The sequence below is a fragment of the Gossypium hirsutum genome, chromosome D02 (genome assembly GCF_007990345.1).
Source record: "Gossypium hirsutum isolate 1008001.06 chromosome D02, Gossypium_hirsutum_v2.1, whole genome shotgun sequence".
In the NCBI taxonomy this organism is placed as follows: Eukaryota; Viridiplantae; Streptophyta; class Magnoliopsida; order Malvales; family Malvaceae; genus Gossypium; species Gossypium hirsutum.
This window is the reverse complement of record NC_053438.1, coordinates 8,128,781-8,148,238: the sequence shown is the minus strand read 5'-3', so window position 1 is coordinate 8,148,238 and position 19,458 is coordinate 8,128,781. Positions and strand designations below refer to the sequence as shown.

Sequence of the window (19,458 nt, the reverse complement as noted above, 5' to 3'; positions counted from 1 at the left end):
TTTCTTCCATTTCTAGGTTTTTAAGATAATTATTTTTCTTTAAATGTGTTAGATTGAGTTTAAATTATTGCTTGTATAGATAATTTAGTAATAAAATTTTTCTCTACACAAAGCTACATAAGTAAATTAAATCTAAACTATATAATTATTTTTCGTGTTTATTCTCTCATTTGTTTCAGTTTGTGCCCAAACTTAGAACTACATCGTGTACAATAAGTTGTTGCAATTTATAACATACGGACACATAGTAACATATTCATTTTGCACTCAACTCGCGCAAATTCACCCATATTATCATTACCTTCAGAAATATAGAAACTCCTCGGCTTTGGTCACTAGGAGTGTTCAAACAGTTAACTATCGGTTAACCAAACCGAGCTAGTATTAACTGAATTAATCGAATTTTGTAATCTTTTAATTGTTAACTGAACCAAAATTTTTTCAAACAAATTTTAACTGAATCAAAATATTTCGGTTAATTTGGACAGTTAACCGAATTCACTGAAATTTATATGTTTTATTTTATTTTTGGTTAAAACAAGTATAAAATATATAAAAAAAATAAATTTATAATGTTCATTTGACCGAATTAACCGAACTAGTAATAGCCTAATACATATAATATATAATATTATTTATTAAGTTCGGTTAATTCATTTAATTACCCGATTTTGAACCGAATTAATTGTTAAATGAAATTCCAAAAAACCTTTAACCGACCTCTGATCAAACTAGATGGATTAACTAACCGATTAATCGAATTAAATCGGTTCGATCAGTTAATTCGATTTTAACCGAATTTTGAGCACCCCTATTGGCCACTATAAATTTCTACTTTATATAATTATTTTTAGATGGTTCTTTAATTATCACCCATATTAATTTTATTTGTTTGCATCAATATTAGAGGTATAAGATTTACATGGTTAAATTCTATTTTGGCTTAATGATAAATTTGGCCATTAACGTTTACATGTATTATCAAAATGGTCCTAATTGTATTTTTGAGCCTTTTTTGGCCATCAACATTTTTTTTTCAAACTTTTTTTCTAATAGATTTGATGAAAGTACTGTTAAAAAAATTAACGTGGATGGTGAGGAATATTTTTAATAAGATGTGATTTATTACTTAGGTAACACAATAAGATAATCACATGTGAAAAATAATAAAATAAATAAATCATACATGAAATTAAAAAAATAATTCTTAATTTAAAGAAAATAAACGTAATTATCTAAACAAAGGTTTCGAAATAAATGCTTACGTTTGTTTTCTAAGAGGTTTCAAAGAGGTAATTAATAAATTGAACCGAAAATACTAAATGTGTGCATTCATTTAGAAACTTTTTTTAGATAATTAAGTTTATATTTTTAACTTCATGAATTATTTATTTATTTTATTATTTTTCACATGTAATTATTTTGTTGGGGTATCTAAGTAATAAATTACATCTCATTAAAAATATTCCACGTATGAAATTCTACATCATCCTGTTAACTTTTTTAACGATACTTTCATCAAATTTGTAAAAAAAAAATTGAAAAAAGAATAAAGGTTGATGGCCAAAAAATACTCAAAAATACAATTAAAATCATTTTGACAAAACATGTAACGTTAGTGGCCAAATCATTTTGACAAAACATGTAACGTTAGTGGCCAAAAGTTTATAGGACTCATCCTCTCAAAGTTCTCGAGTTTGATTATTGGAAAATTTTTAATCCCTAATTAAAATCATAAAAATTTTGAAATTTAATGTTAAAATAATCTTATGTGAATTTAATATATATATTATCGTTTAAATCACACATGATAAATTAATGACTATTATATCATTAATTAATTGACCAAAATTTCATAATTAATGCAAGTAATACGAATTACTTCTAATTTATTATTGAATTTGATACACATTCATTTCTCACTTATACCATAACAGTTTCAAATAATCAAAACCAGTAATTAAGGGTTCGATTTTTATTCTGGACATGGAGCAGTTTTAAAATTTGTGGCCAACATTTACACTTTTAATAGGCCTACAGAATGCGAATGATTAGTAACTAGGCTCGCTCCAATAGATACATTGAAAAAAAAAAGTCAATAAAACATAATTTTATCAAGATTCCGCGCTCTTGCATGTATTAGTTAGGGGATATTAGCTCCATTTTTTGGATTTTTTGAGCCATTTATTATAACTCAGTTTGATTTGATTTGTTTTTGGTTTTTTCATATTGATTTTGAATTTTATATTTTTAAATTTACTTTGATAAAATATATTATTAGACAAAATTTCAAATCCTTTTTCATAAATATTTCTAAAAGGTTTTAAAATTAAAACATTTTCACTATTTTAAATATAAAATATTTATTTTTATATAATAAAGAATATAATTCAATTTGGTTTCGAATAACCATAGTTTTTAAATTTACTTTCCATAAATTGTCTTTAACACTTCTATTCGAGTCAATTTCTAATTTTTTAATTATTCTTACTCCCTGAACTTACACAATGTTAGAAAAAGGAGATGCAATTAAATATGGGAATAACTTATATCAGGATAATTCTAAAAAGCATAGTTTTTAGGCACAATTAAAATATTGTCACATTATCCAATTTTAAAAATAACAAAGTATTATTATATATGAGAATAATTTATATTAGTATGATCCTAAAAACTATAGTTTTTAGGCACCAATAAAATTTCGACACATCATCAAATTTTCAAGATATAAAATTATTATTGTACACCCGTTCATATTTAATCTATTCTTCAACTCTTTTTTTTTAGGGATGAGTCATAAGTAATTAAAATAAAAATATTAAATAATTTCAAAATAAACTTACTCTAAGGCTGCCCACTGTTTGTGCTTATCCAATAGTTTGAAACTAAGTTTATATCTTATGGTTTATATGATTTTGAAACTAATTTTTTTTATAAAACTTTTTATCTCACAGTTTTTCCTAATTTATAAAAAATTAATATTATTAAAACAAAATTTTTTAATCAACAATTTCACTCATAATAACAACTCATATTATTGAGAAAATCAAATAACATTTTTCCAATTGTGAATTCAATTATCGTTAATCTCATATTTATGTTGCAAAAATGAATGATTATATTTTATTTTACATTTTTTTAAAATTAAATATTATATTTTATTGAATCTTCACTAATAAGAATTGTACAAATTTCTTAGAGTTTCTATGTTATTTAATTTTTTTTATTTTAATTACTTATGTTTTTTTATAAAAAAAATAGAGTTGGAGAGTAGGTTTAATATAGATGGGTGTATAATAATAATTTATTGTCTTTAAAATTTAATGATGTGGCGAAATTTTATTGGTGCCTAAAAACTTTAGTTTTTACGATCATCTTACTATAACCTATTCTTTTATTATACACTTTCGGTTTTTGAGAAGTATTATGATCATCCAAAAGAAAGGTTTCAATTTTTTCAAATGAAGGATTTGAAGACCTATTGATTCTAACAAGTGATTGCAAAGTTGATCATTCGGACATTTGAAATCATAGATGTGGATCTCAGACCTATGAATGGGGATATTCCCGAAACTCACAAAGAAAAAAGGAAGTGAGTTAGACTAAAAGAGAAGCAACTTGGACAAAAAGAAACGAAGTGACTTAGACAAATTTTTTTTGTCGATAACCTCAGACTAATCAATCGAATATTGATTAATACGTAATTGATCCAACACTAATTGAAAACGACTCTTCTGCTCAGAAACGAAATGTTCCAAATGCTCCTGGAAAATTCTTGCTCCCATTGGACCATTTGTATCCATATGCATTAGGATCCCGATTCATGAATCTCTCAATCTAAGAAGTCAAAATAAGAGGATCGAAACATTTCTTTTGACACTTTTTCAAATTCGATAAATGTTGGTTGATCGTATATTTCATTATAGTTCTATGATTCAGAGTATCATTTCCATTTGATCCCTTTGAATTATCTATATCTACTATCTTCTTCAACTTAATTTAACTTTAAATACATTACCTAAAATAATTAATTTTTAAATAATAAACAAACATCTTTTCTTCTTTTACAATAGTCATTTTTCCTAAAAACTAATATTTTTTATTTTTGTGTAACCAATTTTTTTTTTAAATTTTAGTTTCAAAGCAGTCAAATTTTTCTTTTTTCATTTTTAATCAAATAACATAATTTGATAATACAATTAGTGGTGGCTATAATTTTTCAATTTCCTACTAACAGTTTTTTTATTTTTAATTGTTGATTTCATTTTTTTATCTCTTCTTTTAATTTTTAATTATTTATTTCCGTTTTTTTAAAACTTTTATGATATTTTTCAGTTATAGTTCCAATATATTTGTTTTTTCCCCCAAAATTTTAATTGTTTTTATGTAATTTAATTTAACTTGAAAATGTCATAATATTATTTATATATCTTTAAAATTTGATAACGTGGCATTATTTTATTGATGTCTAAAAATTATATTTTGAGGGATGATACTAATTTAAATTATCTGACTTTTTAAGAAATAAAAATAAAAAAAATTGAACGTGAATTCATCAGTTATTGAATAGGGATAAAATCGGTTATAGAGTGGAAAGCAAGGGGAGTTTCAGAGATGGTAAGCCTAAAAGCTTAAAGAAAGGCCAAGTGGCCCCCTTCTATAGAAAGGCCATTCAATTCATCGTACTGCAGATTTGGCGTTCATCTATTTTATGTTAATACTTAAATTAGTCACCATTCATTCCACTCGCTCTTTTAACGTAATTCTTTGATTTTCACCTGAAAATTTCCCCACTAATCTATGGATTTCATCAATGTTTTGAATTAGAAAATAATAAATAAAAAAAATCTGCTTCTTACCCTGTTTCTCTCTTTCTCTCTCATTTCCTGAAATTTTTTTTCTCTCAAACATGATGAAATCCATCTCTAAAACCCTGCTTTTCGCTCTTTGTTATTGTTTTTTTACTCATTTTCTTGCAAAAAGTAATCCAGATTCAACACACAAGGGCTATATCCTTTCTTGTGGAGCATCAGAAGACGCCGCCACCGATGCCGATGGTCGGAAATGGGGTCCCGACGCCAAGTTTTTAACCTCTTCCCGTGATACAGAGGCCGCCACGGCTCAATACCAGGACCCTTCGTTGCCAACAGTGGTTCCATATATGACGGCGAGGATTTTCAAATCATCATCAACATCGTACAAGTTTCCCGTTACACCCAATACCCGCCATTGGCTCAGGCTCTATTTTTACCCCTCCACTTACAACGGTCTCGACCCTTTCACCTCCTATTTCTCCGTCGTGGCCAACGGCGTCACTCTTCTCCACAACTTCAGCGGCGCCATCACCGCAAAAGCTTTCACGCAGGGTTACATTATAAGAGAATTCTGTTTAACACCCGTTGGATCGGGTGATCTCAATGTTACCATCACTCCCGCTAAGGGATCATATGCTTACGTTAATGGCATTGAACTGGTCCCTATGCCTGATATATTCCAAAAGCCTGCAATTTTCCTTGGATTTAGTGATCAATACTTGGAACTCACTAGCTGTACGTTGCAAACAATGTTTAGGTTAAACGTAGGTGGACAGTTCATTCCTCCCAACAAAGATTCCGGGCTTACTCGAACGTGGTACGACGATTTCCCGTATTTGTTTGGCAGCGGGATCGGTGTCACGTCCAGGGCCGATAAAAACTTAAGCATCCAATACTCGAAAAGCGTACCGGAAGTGATTGCGCCGGTGGATGTGTACTCTACGGGGAGAACGATGGGGCCGAGTGCGCGCGTTAATGCAAATTATAATCTCACTTGGATTTTTCAAGTTGATGCAAATTTCACATATGTTGTTAGGCTCCATTTTTGTGAGTATGAGGTTAATAAAATCAATGAAAGAGTGTTTGATATTTATATTAACAATCAAACAGCACAAAGTCCGAGTGATATAATTGCATGGGTTGGAGGTCAGGGGAGACCTATTTATAAAGATTTTGCGGCCTATGTTTCGGATAGTCCCGGAGACGAGGAGATGTGGGTGCAATTGCATCCCACCGTATCAATGAAACCCAAGCATCTTAATGCACTTCTTAACGGATTGGAGATTTTCAAAATGAACGACTCCAATATGAATTTGGCTGGTCCGAATCCGGTACCGTCCCAAATGCTTACTGATGCAGAAGCAGAAGCAGAAAGTAAACGATTCTCAGAGTCAGAGGCTAGAAATGGGCCATTGATTGCTGGTGGGGTTGCTGGAGGGGTTGCTAGTTGTGCTTTAGTGGTTGCCATTGTTGTTGTTGTTGTTGTAAAGAAAAAGAAGAAAACCGGAAAAATTCTCAGTTCGGTGATAACGAATGGCAGTTCACATTCATCGTCAACCGGAAAAACCTTTCCCGGTAGCCAAATTTCGAACCTTGCTGCCGGTCTCTGCAGGCATTTCTCTTTGTCGGAGATAAAACATGGCACCAAGAACTTCGACGAATCACGCGTTATTGGTGTTGGAGGATTTGGCAATGTTTACAGGGGTACTATAGATGGAGGAACTAAAGTTGCCATCAAAAGATCAAACCCTTCTTCGGAACAAGGAGTACACGAATTCCAGACCGAAATCGAGATGCTGTCGAAGCTTAGACACCGGCATTTAGTGTCATTAATCGGATTTTGCGAAGAAGGTGGAGAGATGATTTTGGTCTATGATTATATGGCTAATGGGACCTTAAGGGAACATTTGTATAAGACGAATAAACCTCCCTTGCCTTGGAAGCAAAGATTGGAAATATGCATTGGAGCTGCAAGAGGACTTCACTATCTTCACACTGGCGCAAGGCACACAATCATACACAGAGATGTTAAGACTACAAATATTTTATTGGATGAGAAATGGGTTGCCAAAGTTTCCGATTTTGGACTATCGAAAACCGGTCCAAATCTAGAACAAGATCATGTTAGTACAATGGTGAAAGGTAGTTTTGGTTACTTGGACCCCGAATATTTCCGTAGGCAACAATTAACCGAAAAATCCGATGTTTACTCCTTTGGAGTAGTCCTTTTCGAAGTGTTGTGTGCAAGACCAGTACTAGACGCGAGCTTGCCTAAGGAACAAGTTAGTCTTGGCGATTACGCTCGGATTTGCGAAAGGAAAGGAACACTCCATGAAATCATTGATCCCCATCTTAAGGGAAGGATTAATCCAGAGTGCCTTAGGAAATTCACTGAGATTGCAGGAAAGTGTTTATTGGATCATGGGACTGATCGACCTTCGATGGGTGATGTGCTGTGGAATCTCGAGTTTTCCCTTCAATTGGAGGAACATCCAGGAGGGATGCTAGTGGCTGAAAACAAGGCCAATAATGCTTATGCTACACATACAGCAACCATCGCTGCTGATGAAGCGATAGTTAACGATGACGTTGATTCAAACCGAAGTGCCGTTTTCTCACAGCTTGTGGATCTCAAAGGAAGATAGTACATATGCTGCTTTCATCCAAGTTTTCCCACCTTCCAAGAGTTGCGCAACTATATTACTCGGATTCATGTCCCAACATATGTTCCATTTGTACTTTAGGAAAAATGATGAGTCGTGACAACGGACTAACTCAGAATTAAATTAGGAAGATGCTTTTCTTAAGGTTTGTATTTGATGCCGTTTTAGGCCATGTATGTATGGCTTTCTTTTTTTGTTTTTTGGGTACAGATAGAGGCTTAGAAAGCCGTACCAGTTATAGGCCATGTCTGTCTTTAAAATGTTTAAATCAAAGGTTGCTCATTTTGTAAACTAGTTTATTATTGGGTAACTACACAATTAGTGTAAGTTTTTTTTATCATTTAATTTAAGAAAAGTTACAATTTAGTCACTAAATTTTTCAAAATTATTTTTTTGATTACTTGACTATTAAGTGACATTTTTTAATTGGTATAATAACAATTTTAGTCTTCAAATTTTATACTTTCTATCAATTTCACCTCGATTATATATAAAATGATAAAAATTGAAATTTTTTTAATTTTTTTTAAAAACTCTAAAAATTAAAATTAATATAAAAAAATAAAAATTTCAGAAATGGATAAAGTGAGACAAAATGAAGGAAAATTATTTTCAAACCCTCCAAAATTTCTCTCTATATTATATGTATAGAAATATCTAATGCCCATTTTTTTTAAAAACATAGGAAAAAAAACCAAACAATATTATTGGTTGTTTATTTTTTTACCTCTTTTGTTTCTTGAATTTTTGTTATAAAAAAATCAAAATATAATTTTAGGTTTTGAAAAATAATTTAAATTAATTAAAAATTTAAACTGAATCTGCAAAGAAAACTTTCTAACATGTTTTGTAATTTTTTGGCTAGAAAAAGGACATCAAAGTCGATTTCACAAGCCTTTTTAATATCACAATGTTTTTGAGAGGCATGAAACTTGACTTAAATATTACTAATTTGGTTTCAAGAAACATTATGAAAGCATGTAATAATCTAAAATTTATTTTGATTTTGTTTTATTTTTAATTTTTTATTGGATTCTAGTGAAGGATAATTTTCTTTATTTCCCTACATATTAGTTCTTCAACAGCAATAATTTGGAGATTTTTTTCTAGAATTTTTCTATAAACTTTTCTATTTTAAAAATAATTTTGAGTTTTTTTTATAATTTTTATATAGAACTAGGGTTCAGTAGACAAAAAAATATAAAACACTAAAATTGTTATTATATCAACTAAAAATGTGCTACTTAACAGTCAGGTGACAAGAAAAATAATTTCGAAAAGATTAATTATCAAATTGTAATTTTATTTAGTTAAGTGACCAAAATAAAAACTTACCCTTAGCTTAATGACTAATGGTACAATTTACCCTTTATTATTTTACCCTTTTCATTTCATTTCTTTTTCTTTTTATACTTTTTTAGCATCGGGGGAAAGAATTAAAATTCTAGTACATAGTATGTGTTTGGTTGGGTGAAAAATTGGAGGGATGGAAGGACTAAGGAGGGAATAAAAAAGTGAAAAGAAAATAAATTTTGAATGTGCATTGGTAGAGAAGAAAAGTGAAAGGAAAAAAAAATAGGAGAGATAATCATTTTTATCCTAATACATAAAAATCAATCTTTCCAAATTGAAAATAAGAGAGAGATGCCTTTTAATTAAAAATTATATATTTTTTAAACATTTTTTCTTTCATTTTTTTCATCCTTCCAACCAAGCACACTTATGAAAGTAAAATATATTTATCATATTTCTAATTTTCTACCCCTTCAATTTTTCATTTTTCCAATTTTCTTCCCTTAAATGTTAACATAATCTTACTATTTCAATTGTGATTATGTGCATAGTTCATTTTTTGTGTGTGTGAAAATAAAAGGAGGCTAGAAGCCAACAAAATACAAAGGAAAAGTGTCTAGCATTTGTATAGCTAGAGAGGCCTGAAACATCATCATTCAACACGTCAAGAACAACAGAAAAAGGGTCTAAAGGTACTTGCAACCCAGGTCTCTGTTAGAGCTATTTTAGCCACATTACCATCCTTCGAATATTTGAAACATGCACTACCCAGTTCCTTCTACTTAATTCCTCAACTTTACTAAATACATCATTGCCTCGACCAATAAGAGGAGTTAATAATATGAAGGTTATCGCATTCCAACAATATTTGCTAAAAGCCTTTGTCCCAGGCAATCTTCAAGGCTTCAAGCCATCCAAAACAACATGCAGTTCTACTTCAAGAACGTTGCTCACACCAATGAATCTGCTATAGCCAACTTCCCATTTCCCAACGCATTCCTAATCAAACCAGCAGCCCGGACTTAACACCACCTACAGAAACAGCACCATCAGTATTGAGTTTAACCCACCCCGAACTAGTTGGGACCAGACCGAAATCCCTTCACCCATGCTTTGCACTGGCCCTTCTCGGTTCCTTGCACAATTGGAATCTTGACAAGCATGCTCAAAAAGTATCAGGTTTTTATTATTGTATATCCACAAACGTAGATAATAATAATAAAAAGTTTGTGTAAAAAAATATATCTATAAAAAATATATATAGAAAAAAAAGATTTTGATTGAATGATAAAATTGAGATTGAAAATTTTTTTTTAAAACAAAAATGAACCTAGGCTAAAAGCCAACCAAAGTTAACAGTCATTGACAATAGGTGGCCTGCTCTTCCCATTCAACCATGAGTTTGACAAATGGAGGAGGGTGCCGAACCAGCTGCAAACCCAATGGGCGATCCCTAGCGAGCTTGGTGACAGAATCCGCTGCCGCATTTGCACCCCGCAGAACATGACGCACCGATACCTGCCACGACCGAGACAAAAGGCCACGAACAGCCATTACGAACTCCAACATCTCCTCCCTGGTAACATTCGTGACAAGGTCCATCGCAGCCCGTCTATCAGATTCCACCACCAAGCACCGAATACCCGCATCCCAAGCCGCAGACAAGCCGTCATACATCTCCCAATGCTCAGCTAGCAACATCGAGCAGCAACCAATACTCCAACTGTACCCCATAACCCAGCAGCCCGATGAATCCCGTATAAAGCCTCCACCAACTGCTGCTCCTGTGGCATTATTCACTCCACCATCCTTATTCAGCTTGTGGCACCGCTCCGGAGGCAGCATCATCCTTAGCCTCTGTCGAGTTTTGAGCTGCTGCTTAAGATTGGGTCTTTGATGATTTAGGTTCAGGTACCATTATACATGAGGTTTATAGTTTTATTCTAGGATTAACTTATTTTAAAAAATTATAAATAATATTAAATATGAAAACACTATCATTGCAATATTTGCTTTTTTTTTTTTTCAAATCCATATTATTCTTTTATGTCTGATTTCTCCATTCAACTCAATTAAAAAATTATTAAAATTCTTTTCATTTTACAAAGTAAAAAAATGCTACAATTAACTGTTGGAAACGGGATTCTATGTGATTCGAGATTGCCTGTTTGTTAGATTAGCGTGGTTATCGGTAATTCCGAAGCAAGTTCAGGATGCCTTTTTCTCTCTTCCACTTGACGAGTAGTTTCTTTGGAATATGCAATATATAGGGAATTGTGGTACAGAGTATTTGGTTTGGCAGACTCTGTTTTCTATAATATGTTGGTTGCTTTGGAAAGATTGAAACTCATTTGTTTTTTCTAATAACCATAGTTGTGTTCAAACTTGAGGTTACAAGTCATTCTTGGGCAAGGAATTATGCAGAATCTGGTTCGAGTTTGTTTCAGCCAAGTCCTATGCTCACGTTGTTGCATTAGACTTGACTGGAAAGGGGTTGGATAAAACTTAATAGGGATAGTGCGGTCTCAGCCAACGGTCTTTCTTCATCCATTGGAGGTGTATTTAGAGATTCAGATACTAACGAGTTATTATGTGGTTTCTCGATGGCTTTTGGTAAGGATTCTGTTTTCAAAGTAGAAGCAAGAGCAATCTTGAAAGGTTTACTTCTGGCTTGGGAGAAGGGTTTTAGATAGATAAAGTTGAATGTGATGATGCGCACTACAGGTGGAGTTACTTTTGTTTGGTGGGGAAGAAAATAGCAGTTCAATATAGTTACGATTGCTACATCAAATTCCGAGAAGGAATTAGAGAGCAATGATTCATCGTATTCCAAGAATTCATAATGAAATTATCTATCATATGGCTAAATGTTATACTTCTGGAGTTTCAAGTTTACAAGTATACGACGATTTCCTAGATACGGTGAAAAGTTTATTGTTAGCTAACTTAACTCTGTCGATATAAAATTAAGATGTAATTGGTTGATGTTTTGTATTTTCTAAAAAAGAAAATGCTACTATTAAGGTGTTTTCTTCTTTCACATATTTATATAAAATCTAAAAAGATATATATTATAAAATTTGGAAGAAAAAACATAATAATCTTCTCCGTTTTCATGTCTACCCTTTCAACAAAAGCTTTATAATTTGCTTAACAACTCTAGTTCCTTACCTCTGAAAGGCCAATATCTGAACCTAGGGTAAGACTTAGGGCTAGTACTTTCTTTATTACCCCCAAAATCCAATTGATTATCCCATTTATTACTATCTTTAGCAGCCTAATTATTTTTAAGAAAAGGAAACCTATTATCTTAAATTTAGCCCCCAATTCCCTTCCCCCACTCGTCCAACTACTCAAAATTAGCCGCGTCTCCTTCTTTTTCGCTATAATTAATTTTTAATAAAAATCAATTACTTGGTGTGAGATACATGTGCAACAATTTTAATTTTTAATTAAGATTAATTAATTGTGGATGCCACATGTATTTTTTAATTAATTTTTAAGCGTTGGTTATTAATTAATTGTGTGACATCCAAAAAATAAGAGATAGACTGTGAAATAAATTAATAGGCATTGACCAAAAAATAAAATAAAATAAATTGATAGGCAAAACGGGAAAGATATATTTATGAGTTCTTTCCTTTGCCCAACCTGTTACATTTCTATATCTTTCCTTATATGTCACAATATTTAATGTCTTCTCTTAGAACCATTCTAATTCACTATATTTTTAAGCGTTGGTAATCTCGTAGAAATCATAGTGCAGATAAGGAAAGTTCTCAAGGTATGGAAAGTGCGATTTTAGCTATTGGAACCAAGAAATATGTAACATGATATCCAATGTATTAACACGTTGGAGCTTCATCCTCAGCAAAAATACAGGTCTACTTTCCTAGTAAATCACTCTAATTATTTAACCTAAATTAATTACATTTCTTTTTTAATAAATCACTCAAATTCCGTTGTCTACCTTCAAGCATTTGCATTTGATGCTCAGTAATGACACAACCATTACAATGTTTTCGGTTTAATCTATGAGAGAGAAATGATAGTCGAAACAGGAAAGATGTATTTATGAGTTCTTTCCTTTTCCTTAAACCATTCTAATTGATTATATATTTGTGTTGGTTGCAGTTTTCAGTAAATCAAATCATCCATCTTTTGTTCTAATAGAATTGAAAAATAATCACCATGGAGACTGGCGGAAACGGCCCCCCAAAGCCGATATGGAATATAGTGATGGTTTCGGCTATTGCCGCCGGGATTCAGTTCGGATGGGCTCTGCAACTTTCTCTACTAACCCCTTATGTTCAAACCCTTGGTGTTCCTCACGTTTGGGCTGCTTTCATTTGGCTTTGTGGCCCCATCTCTGGCCTCCTCGTTCAACCCATTGTAGGCTACTTCAGTGACCATTGCACCTCTCGTATCGGTCGTCGCCGACCTTTCATTGCTGCTGGAGCTTGTTTAGTTGCCGTGGCTGTTTTCTTCGTTGGCTTCGCCAAAGACATAGGCCATCGAGCTGGTGATTCACTGGACAATCCCACAAAGCCTAGAGCCGTTGCTGTCTTCGTTACAGGTTTTTGGATCCTTGATGTGGCTAACAACATGCTACAAGGTCCATGTCGTGCTTTTCTGGCCGACCTTTCTGGAAGTGATCATAAAAGAATGAGGATCGCCAATGGTTGGTTCTCTTTTTTCATGGCTATCGGGAACGTTTTAGGTTATGCAGCTGGTTCCTATTCCAATCTCTACGAACTCTTACCTTTCACAACAACAACTGCCTGTGACGTTTACTGTGCAAACCTCAAAACTTGTTTTATCATTGACATTGTTTTTCTCCTATCGGTGACTATAACCGCGATTACCACTGTGAAAGAGACTCCATTAAAGAGTAACGGATCTCTAGACGAAGGCGAAGGAGGATCATCCGAGCCTTTCATTGGGGAGATAGTGACGGCATTCAAGACCTTGAAAAAGCCAATGTGGATATTGCTTCTCGTGACTTGTCTTAATTGGATCGCCTGGTTTCCCTTCTTGTTGTACGACACTGACTGGGTGGGAGTGGAGGTATTCGGAGGGAAAGTGAACGGAAGTTCAAGTGAACAAAAATTGTACGATGATGGAGTGCGAGCTGGTGCGTTGGGTCTGATGATAAATTCTATAGTGTTGGCGTTTACGTCGTTGGGGTTGGAGCCTGTTAGTCGCTTGATTGGAGGAGTCAAGAACTTGTGGGGGGTTGTCAACTTCATTTTGGCTGCAGGCTTGGCCGGGACCGTGTGGATCACCAAGGTGGCTGAGGCTTGGAGGGGTAAACAAGGACCCCAAATCTTGACTTCTCCACCGACCAACGTCAAAAGCTTTGCCTTGGCTGTGTTTGGATTGTTGGGTATTCCACTTTCGGTTAGTTTCTTTTCTTTTTTTCCCTTACCTCTTAGAAAAAGAAAAGAAAAAACATATTAATACTTCTATAAATATAAATACCATAACGTGAAAAATATCAATTAGCCAAAAGAATATTTCACTATTATAAATATTTCATTGTTAAAATAAAATTTTAAATATTACATATTTAAGGGTTTGAGAAATTATGAATAAATTGATAAATATTGTATAAAATATGTTAGAATACTATCACAATTAAAAAAAATTCATTTTAAGAAATTTTATAAAAATAAGAATTATAATATATAATATATAATATAAATATGCATTATACTATAGTTAACTTTGTGTTTTTAAGGTGTTTTAATTTTTCTAAAACCTTAAAATTCTATTATAATTTTGATTAAAATATATTCTTTAGTTGGGTTTGGACTTGAAAATAATGAATAAATTTGATGTTTGGTTGATGCAGGTAACATTTAGCATTCCATTCGCATTGGCATCCATATATTGCGCTGATGCCGGCGGTGGTCAAGGTATGTCATAGTGTTGTTAGTTGTTGGTTGATACTTGATGTATTTGCTATCTTTATTTAGGCTACCAACTAATTTTGATGGTCATCTGAAAACTTCAGGTCTGTCATTGGGAGTACTAAACTTGTCGATAGTTATTCCACAGGTAAAAAGCATCATATTCTTCATTATTGGGATAATTTTGCTGTTGATATAGTTCTGTCTCAAAGTAGCACAAATGAAGTGTTTTCTTATTGATTTGGTAAATGTGGCAGATGTTTGTATCAGTGATTAGTGGACCGCTTGATGCAGCATTTGGTGGCGGAAACTTACCAGCCTTTGTGTTAGGCTCTATTGTGGCAGCCATTAGCGCTTTGTTGGCAATTTTTGCGCTTCCCCATCCCAAAAATCAGCTCTCCCTCAACTCTGGAGCTGTAGTGGGTGGAGGCCATTGACTGCTCACCATTTCATTTTTGTTTGCTATAAACTTGTGCTATTTTGGATAACTGTTAGTAGTTGTTAAGCTGTTAGTGATTAGTTATATAGATTATAAATTTTCTAATGAAACAAGTTTTATTGAACAGAGTATACAAGGTTTCTCGGTTTCTATGAGTATCTCTCTGCTTTCGTTCTTTCTTCACTTCCATATTTATTTCCTGTTTCTTTGTATTTTTTGGTTTTATTGCATGTTTGAGGCTTGGTATTCACTAAGTTTAACACATATTTATACACTTCTATTTTTTTTAATTATTGCTTTTTTTTTCTTTAATTTGGTAGGCCCCTTTTATTGTTATTTCTTAAAAAAATTTAAATAAATAAGAAAATATAATTTCACTAATCGCATTTACTACAATTTCAGCATAAAGTTATTTTATCTAAATAATATCATTTAAGATAATTATTTTGTAATTAATTTGAGAGATTGTTTTAGTGTTTGAAAGAATTTCACTAATCAAAGAATTTACCATGGTTATTTTATTATGGTATAAATAGTCATTTAGCCATTGAATTTGTCACTTTATTTCAAATTGGTACTTATGAGTTTTTTAATCCCAAGTTGATACTTTATTTATTTATTTTTTGTAACGGTGTAAGTTTGATATACATTACACTTCTAGTTATTGTAAATTGTAAACATTTTTTTGGCACAAAGACAAGAAATAATTATGGCCAAGTAAAGCTCATACAAGATTTAGAAGCAACTTTTAGCCCAATGGAAAGTCTCGCTCTTTAGAATGAGATTGTTTACTTGTTGTAGAACAATGTCAACGTCCACAAGAGAGATTTATTATCTTCAAAGGGTGGCTGAAGTTTCCATCATACTTCAGAACATCCTATGATGGTGTTACTCAATTTCATGTCAGCGCTCAACAATGTACAACATTTAACGTTATGAGTTCTGAAAATTAGGAGTATAGCACAGAGGATAAGGATACAGTTAAAGAGATTGTTGGTAAATTCGAAACTATCGGAAGATTGTTGGGAAATGTGTCTATATTGTAGTAAACATATAATAATTTTCCATGTATTTAAATGATTGATAAATAAATAAAGTTAATTTCACATTTATCTATTATATATTTTGTGTTTTTTGTCTTTCATGTTTTGCATACATAATGAACTTGTGACAAACAAATATTAGCTAATTGATTGTCTAAGTTCACTTGGAATCGGTTGGAGAGGATAAGTTTATCTCTCTTCCTACGGAAATTCCACTTATATAATAGGATTAAATTGTTAACTAACCTTATTTTAATTAAACAAATCTTATTTTACTTAAGTTAATGACCATATTATCATGCCGTCCACTAACACACATTTAAGTCCCCAAGTCACTTACTAATTAAAAATCTAAAGCGATTGGACTTTACAATTTAGTCATTGAGCCATAATTAACCACAATTTCGACTAAATTAACTATCTAAATTCCAATTCATCTATACTTTAAATATTTACGGACTCGATTAATGAAAACGTGATTCCAAAACTATTTTTTCCGACACCACTAAAAATTAGATTGTTACAAAAATTATAATACTATCTTTTTGAAATATATTTTAAAAAAATAAATTGACCGTATCTCATCATCTGGAATATTTTCTTTCCATGTACGTTTATCCCAATAGTAAATGCTTTAAGCTAAAATTTGGGAAACTTTTCCAAACCAAAAGCCACAGTTTTCAGTCAATCGTTATCTTTTTCACAGCTAAACTTAGGAAATCATTGATTATTGAATTTCCAAAATCTTTGCATGAAATGACGAGCCATTTAATTTCTTCAATCAATCTTTGTATAATTAATCGGTCAAGATGAATGAACTATTTTATCATCCAGTTGGCTTAAACTCTCTCAGAGCTCTTGATATGTATATTGAAGACTTTTATTGATGAGCAATATATCAAATACATATATTATTATGTAATCCAAAAGTTTGACCGACTTGAAAGTTTCATCCAGCATACAAATGAGAAAAGTAATGGCAGGCTTAAATTAATATAACAAGGTACAAATTGTAATAAACTTCCAAGTTTTTTTTGTTTGTTTTCTTTTTCTTTCGGAAAATCCCACAACTAAACTAACATCAGTTTACATTAATTTTGTGAAGAGTGAGGAACCCTAAAAGTCTCTAGGATCAACCACCACATTTCCTAGTTCTCCCACCATGCCTAGCTCATCTTCATCGTTGATGGATCCATTCACTTTCTTCAAGTACCATTGATCTTCGATTCTGGACATAGATGAGTGATGTGGAACATGTTCCATTAGAGGATCAGAGACACCTAACTCAGTTATAATCACCTTGCAGTCCTTCACATTCTCAGCCAACCTGGATGCAAAATTCCATGCAGATTTCATCAGCTCCTCCACCTTCTCACCTTCTCCATGGAGTCCATAAAGAAACAAGAAACCAAATGGCTTCTCAAGTGAGTTACATATTGGGATCTTAAGGCAAGGGAAGATCTTGTCTCTTGCATGGCTCAAAGTTTCATGAAAAAACTTCAATGGATGAGAGTACTTTTTTATATGAATCTTGTAAGCTTCACATGAGTTCCATATACTAAACATGGCCCAAGAGCTTGGACTTGTACTAATAATATCTTCATTCTTCATCTCTTTACTATGCAAACCTATCCATTCATCTTGTTTGAAGTAAGATACCCATGTGCCAAGGCTTTGCTTTTCCTTGAGGATTGCATCAATGTCAGCCAAATCTATGTCTTTGCCTCGAAGCTTGTGATCATAGAAACAAATGGCTTGATCTATATTCAACTTCTCTACTTTAATATCTTGTGATGCACCCCCATGATCCATTCCAAAATTGATTGGTTGAACAAATATGACTAATGAGCTTAAGTGTCTATAATTACATTTGGTAGTGAAGAGATTTGTAGAGGCAACATTGTTCTTTTCTGTTGCTAAGAATGTGTAGTGTGCTTCATTGTTTATCAACCATTCTTCCATTGCTCTCACAAGCTTTAATCCAATCCCCATTCGCCTACATTTTGTTTAAATCTACTAATTAGTTGCCAAAACTAAGGGTTTTGGTGGATACATTTAGGGGAAAAATATCATTAATCTTGACATATCCATGTATTTCATGTGAATAAATTTTCTAAATATATTCAAAAAGTGAAGGGAAAGATGGAAAAAGAAACCCTTCAATTTTTGTTAATTATTTCATAGATATAAGTAGTGTTATGCCTTCAATTAAGGACAGATGATGAGGGGGAGGTTTGCCCTAAAGGGAAGATGATCATAAAGGAGCTGAGAGAGAGAGAGAGAGAGAGAGAGAGAGAGAGAGAGAATATACCGATGTTTTGGAGACACTCGAAGGCCTAAAATGCAACCCAACTTGATATTTTTTCCCCCAAATTTGGTCCCCACATGCTTGATGCAGCCCCGAATTACTCCGACAAGCTCCCCATTTTCGCGCAGCACAGCTACCTGTAGGCCATTTTTTTCAAGCACATCAGCCGCCAATTGCTATATAGATCATCAACATCAACAATGATCTCAATGGGGACAATGGGTTTCCTTAAAGAAAAAAGTAAACCAAATACAAGGAACATCGACAAACCATTAGAAACAGAAATGTTTTTTGTTTCTTGAGAGATAAAGAAGAAACCAAAAAGAAAAAAGAAAATATTCAGCTTAGCTTAGCTAAGCTAGGGTTATGTAATATGTTTTTGGGAAGTCGACATCACTCACCAGCATAAGATGGAGTGGATAGAACCTAATTCTACACAAAGGGTCACCCATCATGTTTGTAAAAATGGAGGTCCCCTTATTATTAGACCCTCTTTCACAGTTTCTCTCAAGCTTCCCCACCATTTCAATATCTCTGTCATCATCAAATTCCCTAACGAAAACCTTATCTCCTATACTGTCACCCATTTCTCTCCTTTTGTCTCTAAAAGAAAAAAAAAATGGTTTGGATTTCAGCCTATAAGGTGGGATATAAATATAGTAGAAGTTTTCAGTAGTAATCACTGGATCTTTCTTGAAATGGGCTAACTGCCACAAACACCCTCACTTTCAATCTTTTATAACTCCCTTTTTTTTCCCAATCCTCTGCATGGTGAGTTGTATGAGCTCCACATCATCAGGTTGCGTGAAAATTTGATGCATCTTTTCATGATATAATATCTTGTCTTTTAAGTTTTATAATGGGTCTCAATTTTTAACACGTTTTACTGAAGTATTGACGGTACAGACTAAATCATGTCTACATTATATTTACACTTTTATTTTAGTCATTCAATTTTTAAATCATGTTCATTTTTGTCATCAAAA

General features: G+C 32.7%; 3 protein-coding genes across 3 annotated transcripts; 2 read left to right on the top strand and 1 right to left on the bottom strand.

Moving 5' to 3' along the window:
• The first annotated feature begins 4,712 nt into the window (after positions 1 to 4,712).
• Positions 4,713 to 7,841, top strand: LOC107908376 (receptor-like protein kinase ANXUR2). The gene has a single exon (XM_016835554.2). It carries the CDS (start codon positions 4,910 to 4,912, stop codon positions 7,457 to 7,459), a length of 2,550 nt encoding a protein of 849 aa, XP_016691043.2. The 5' UTR covers positions 4,713 to 4,909; the 3' UTR covers positions 7,460 to 7,841.
• A 4,936-nt stretch (positions 7,842 to 12,777) lies between these two features.
• Positions 12,778 to 15,252, top strand: LOC107910574 (sucrose transport protein SUC8). Its single transcript, XM_016838452.2, has 4 exons — positions 12,778 to 14,170; positions 14,625 to 14,688; positions 14,787 to 14,830; positions 14,940 to 15,252. The coding sequence occupies exons 1-4, from the start codon at positions 12,962 to 12,964 to the stop codon at positions 15,117 to 15,119; spliced, it is 1,497 nt and encodes a 498-aa protein (XP_016693941.2). The 5' UTR covers positions 12,778 to 12,961; the 3' UTR covers positions 15,120 to 15,252.
• Positions 15,253 to 17,129: 1,877 nt separating this feature from the next.
• LOC107910576 (probable N-acetyltransferase HLS1-like) lies at positions 17,130 to 19,191 on the bottom strand. Its single transcript, XM_016838453.2, has 3 exons — positions 18,874 to 19,191; positions 18,476 to 18,609; positions 17,130 to 18,160 (listed from the first exon to the last, which is right to left on the bottom strand). The coding sequence occupies exons 1-3, from the start codon at positions 19,057 to 19,059 to the stop codon at positions 17,281 to 17,283; spliced, it is 1,200 nt and encodes a 399-aa protein (XP_016693942.1). The 5' UTR covers positions 19,060 to 19,191; the 3' UTR covers positions 17,130 to 17,280.
• Positions 19,192 to 19,458: the final 267 nt, after the last annotated feature.

Bases quoted from the DNA above. Each gene is read 5' to 3' on its own strand.
- LOC107910574 (XM_016838452.2), top strand. From the start codon at position 12,962: ATGGAGACTGGCGGAAACGGCCCCCCAAAGCCGATATGGAATATAGTG. The intron at 14,171-14,624 runs GTTAGTTTCTTT...TGGTTGATGCAG, and splicing joins TGTTGGGTATTCCACTTTCG to GTAACATTTAGCATTCCATT. The intron at 14,689-14,786 runs GTATGTCATAGT...TGAAAACTTCAG, and splicing joins TGATGCCGGCGGTGGTCAAG to GTCTGTCATTGGGAGTACTA.
- LOC107908376 (XM_016835554.2), top strand. From the start codon at position 4,910: ATGATGAAATCCATCTCTAAAACCCTGCTTTTCGCTCTTTGTTATTGT.
- LOC107910576 (XM_016838453.2), bottom strand. From the start codon at position 19,059: ATGGGTGACAGTATAGGAGATAAGGTTTTCGTTAGGGAATTTGATGAT. The intron at 18,610-18,873 runs GTGAGTGATGTC...AATGGCCTACAG, and splicing joins ATCCACTCCATCTTATGCTG to GTAGCTGTGCTGCGCGAAAA. The intron at 18,161-18,475 runs GTATATTCTCTC...AACAAAATGTAG, and splicing joins CGAGTGTCTCCAAAACATCG to GCGAATGGGGATTGGATTAA.